General features: G+C 44.1%; 1 protein-coding gene across 1 annotated transcript in view; it reads right to left on the bottom strand.

Annotated features, from left to right (window-relative positions):
* The window catches only part of LAYN (layilin), a 5,677-nt gene extending 2,625 nt beyond the window's left edge, over positions 1–3,052 (bottom strand). Inside the window, exons 1-3 of the mRNA XM_010139821.1 lie at positions 3,037–3,052; positions 2,415–2,712; positions 246–403 (exon numbers count right to left, since the gene is read on the bottom strand). Of these exons, the coding sequence (XP_010138123.1) occupies positions 246–403; positions 2,415–2,712; positions 3,037–3,052 (472 nt within the window). The remainder of the gene's footprint in view (positions 1–245; positions 404–2,414; positions 2,713–3,036) is intronic.
* Positions 3,053–4,254: the final 1,202 nt, after the last annotated feature.

The raw sequence follows: 4,254 nt of genomic DNA, 5'->3' as shown, positions 1-4,254 counted from the left end.
TGAGACCTCAAACACTGTAAAAATTCTCTGAGAATTTATCTAAGTCACAAGGCAAGTAGCTACAGATATTAGATACTGGGATTGCTTTCCCCAGGAACTGCACTAATTTAAAGACACCGGTCTCCCACCAGATCTTTCCGGTGACGCTAAGAAAGGGTTTCCCTATCTGTTACTGCAATCTCCTCATATCTCCTCTTGGGGACTGGGAGCGGGGCGGTTTTTGAAGCTACAGAATGTCTCATTACCAAGAGAATATTTGCAAATGAAGTTATTTTTCATGTTACATCTGTCATCATTCCATTGAAACATGTAAGGACCTCCGACACCTGGTGGGGCAGATGGCTGGTGGTACATCACAACACAGATTTCACTCCCACAGGATGGCTCATCCACATACCAGCTCCTAAGAAATACAAGAAACATGTCAAGTAAGACTTGGTGTCACTTTCCATGGCACTGCAGCAGCTCAGATGGGGATACAGCACACAGGGCACCACACAGGACAGGATCAAACCGTGCGACAGCTCAGCACACCCCACCCACCTTCAGCACCCGCTTCCACCGTGTGGATGTAGGAACAATAACAATACAGTTATTTACAGTGTATCTTCTCTTCTCGGAATTCTTCATTTTCTAAGAAAACTCAGTGAGCAAGTTGTCTAACAAATATTAGGCAGTGAAAGGCTGAGTGCCTCACTGCCTGAAACTCTCCTGGGAGGCTGAGTAAAAGCTCAGGAGAACTTTTGACTTTCTCTACACAACTTCAGACCCGGGCAAAATCATCTATCAAAACGATTCTTGATGTCTGGCCTCTGCGCCCAGTGACTGCAAATTGCTGAACACCTCCTTAATAATAAAATGAAAATGCTAAAGCACGATCTGTTTTTCTCTGTCTGGAAAAACAGGAACATGAAAAAATCCTGTCCTGTGGATAATTTTTTTTTTTTTTAATAACACACTTCACCACTGGAAAACTGCGTAGGTCTTTCCGAGCAGTACACAGGAAGCAGACTTCACTACTGAGCACTCTGTAACACAATCACTGCTGAAAGGGCACTTTATGCATCTCAGAGAAACACTTTTGTGTCCTGATTTTGAAAAGTGTTCAATACCCACTGATTCTGGAACGAGCAATGATCTGCATGCCAAGCACTTCCTGAAATATCAATAATAATATAAATAAACTATAAATAATTCCAGCTACGCCAAGGTAGTCAACATGGGAAAACCCCCACACGTGCTAAAGCTGTATTTTTTTCAATCAATGCAACGCTGTATTCTCCCCTCACTTCCTTCCTCCCCTATTGCCCCCCCGCCAGCACAGCCCGGATCTTCTCCTTGGCTTTATCATGTGGCAGAAATAAGCTGTGTCTCCCCAAGGACAGGCAGTAAAGCTATGGCTGTTTCTTCGCAGCGGCAGATCTGGGTCTAGCTTCCCATCACCCACCCCTAACACGTGAAGCACGGGAAAAAACTTCAAATTGAACAGTGCTAAAACCAGTTCTGTTTTATTCATTCCTGCATGGAGCAACTAAAACTTCTTAGGGGTTCCCAAAGCATAAAGTTCACAGTAACAAGGTATTTTTACACGTGTCCAGGACAAAGGAGATTGCAAAGGCAGACTTGGCATATATATGACATGTCGCCGTAAGATATTTAAGAACATTTGGGTTATTCAGTGAAATTTGCAGTTCAATCACTGTAAATGCATCAAGAAGTTCAGGATAATGAATGAACATTGTATAGTTTGATTTTTAAAAATCACTTTAACCACAGGTTCAACAGTAAATATGTACCAGGCAAATCTCTCTTGAACCTGAAGCTCGCCTGAAGCTGGCACCTCGTTGCTAAGGCTTTCACCAGCAATGTTTAGAGCAGGTTTTCTACTTCTATACCACGGAAAGGCAGATCTCATAGGCCTGGATCTAAGAAGAACTTTTTTTTCTGTCTCACAGAAAAAAAAGCTATTCCCTCAGTAAGCAGAATGAGAAGGACCCATCGGTCAGGACATTAAGGGCCAAACTTCAGGGGCTCTGAAGTGCAGGCACCTTCAGGTCAAAGCACACATTCTGTACAAGCCTAATCAGAGATTTTTAGGACCAGATTGCTTGTCCTTCCACCTCCTTTTAGCAAACAAAAATTATCAATCTAGCCCACGCTAGACACTCCAGGTGTCTTACACAGAGCCACAGAGAGGGCGCAGGGTCTTTAGAGGGTAGGTTGTCTACCCTTCACATCTAGATGGGATGAATCGCTCTCTGGAGATACTACAACTGTTCAGGGACTGCAGAAGTGACACAGATGTCAGCTGGGACAACACTGCTTGATTCTGCTGGAAGAATCCTTTCTGACTGCTAAAGGCAGGTGACAGCCCCTGGCCAGGGTGCTTCCCAGTCTCGCTCACAGGTACCTACCGGAACTTGGATGAGCTGCCATCTGACCAGGAGTAAAGGTTCTGACACTCTGTACTATTGTCTACCTCCACCTTTTTCCTTCTAAGCCCTATCCAAAAATCTCCATCAGAAGCTAAGAGACTCTCAATAAGTTTTTCAATCAGTCTTTGCTCTGCTTCTGTTTCAATACTGACTAGATGTCCGCCATCGGCTCTGCAGGCAAGACGTGCTTCTTCATAGCTGACCCTGCGTGAAGCGTCATGAAAATAAACTATTTTGTAGCATGGTTGTTGTGTTCCACCCCGGCACACTCGCTGTCCTGCAGAAATGGAAAGAAAACAGTTACAGAAACCAGGCCTGTTAGTTCCAAAAGCGCTGACGTTTCCATTTGGTCCAGTTTGGCATTGTAGGATAGTTAATATGGAAAACTCAACACAGGTAAAGAGAGTTCCTTTACAAGGATTCAAGGACACTATTATTATTATTATTATTATTATTATTATTGAATCTAAGTGGCTAAAATTAGAGATGCCCTTACATAAGCAGGGATAGCAGTAATTTATCTTCTGGGGTATATGTCAGAATTTCGTGGGGTATCCACTGCCGTGGATCACGACGTGTTCACAGAGTCAGTCACAAGCACTGCTCTGCACCGGCATGGTACCGACCGCCCAGGAAGCCAACGATGCCGCCTCGCTGACTGCCGCGAGCGAAGGCCTTTCTCTGCCTGAAGCAGAGTGGCTCACTCTGATTACACGGCAAGTAAAAATCAAAGTGAAAAGATGCACAGTCTAAAATCATGCCCTTGTATGTTTCTAAGCAAAGAAGTCCCGATATTTAGACTGTGGAAACAAACAGTTTTGTTTTGCTCAGTAAATATTTTTTTCCAAACACCCTGCAGACACAATTTAAACACCTTTCGTACTGGATTTTTTGAACAGTTAAGTACTTAGAATCACAGAGTCTGATAACTTTTTACCCAGAAATTAAAACTGGCTGTACTGCAAAAGTAGAATTTAAAAATACATCTCTAGGCACGACGTGTGTTTCTCTCGGAAACATAACACTCTGCAGGCCTGGTAAAAAAGGCAAACCCCCTTACCTCGTCTGAGGGGTGTGTCCACTGCTACTGGGAAAGGCGTAAGACAAACAGATGGCACACTGTTATTAGAAAATGTCAGCCAACTGTCTCGAAACAGCATCACAAACTGCACTCAGGTTATTTTCTGATCCACAAACATGCTTTTGTTCCCCATTAACTCGCAGAAAATCTCTGCCCTAGCAGGCACTGCTTTTAGCTAAGGGAGAAGTTGCTTGCTGTCTAGACTTCGCTGCTAGTTAGGTTCCCAAAGATAGTTTAGGTTACAGCACAATTGGTCTGCTGCTCTAACCAACGCTGACAGGGTTCCTCGTATTTTTCCCTTATCTCCTCATCGCCTACGTGGGATCTGACTTCAGTGAGCCTCGGTAGCACTAGGGATGAGTCAATTATATGTAGAAGTAAGAAATTCATGAAATGAAATCCATCTCCAACCCCGCAGCTAGCAGCGGAGTCCTTTATCTCACTCTCACAAAAGTCCTACTGCCGTCAAGAGCGTGATGAAACTTAAAATGTTATTTATAGATATAACGAAACTATCTGCCTTATGCCGGGATAACATGAACGTTTCATGTGTGATGGTGTTCAGGCTTTCTGCTGTATCTATCAGCTATCAAGCCAGGCAGACACTTCCCCCAGACCGGCTGTTCAGTGCCCTGAACCTAGACTAGACGTCCCAGTTTGGGTACGACATCCAAAGCTGCTGCTGGTCCAACCCTGAGCTGCCCCGTATCTATTCCTATGAAAGGCGTCTAAACAGGC

The sequence above is a fragment of the Buceros rhinoceros genome, unplaced genomic scaffold, assembly GCF_000710305.1.
Source record: "Buceros rhinoceros silvestris isolate BGI_N320 unplaced genomic scaffold, ASM71030v1 scaffold19327, whole genome shotgun sequence".
Classification (NCBI taxonomy): domain Eukaryota; kingdom Metazoa; phylum Chordata; class Aves; order Bucerotiformes; family Bucerotidae; genus Buceros; species Buceros rhinoceros.
This window is presented reverse-complemented; position numbering and strand designations above follow the sequence as displayed.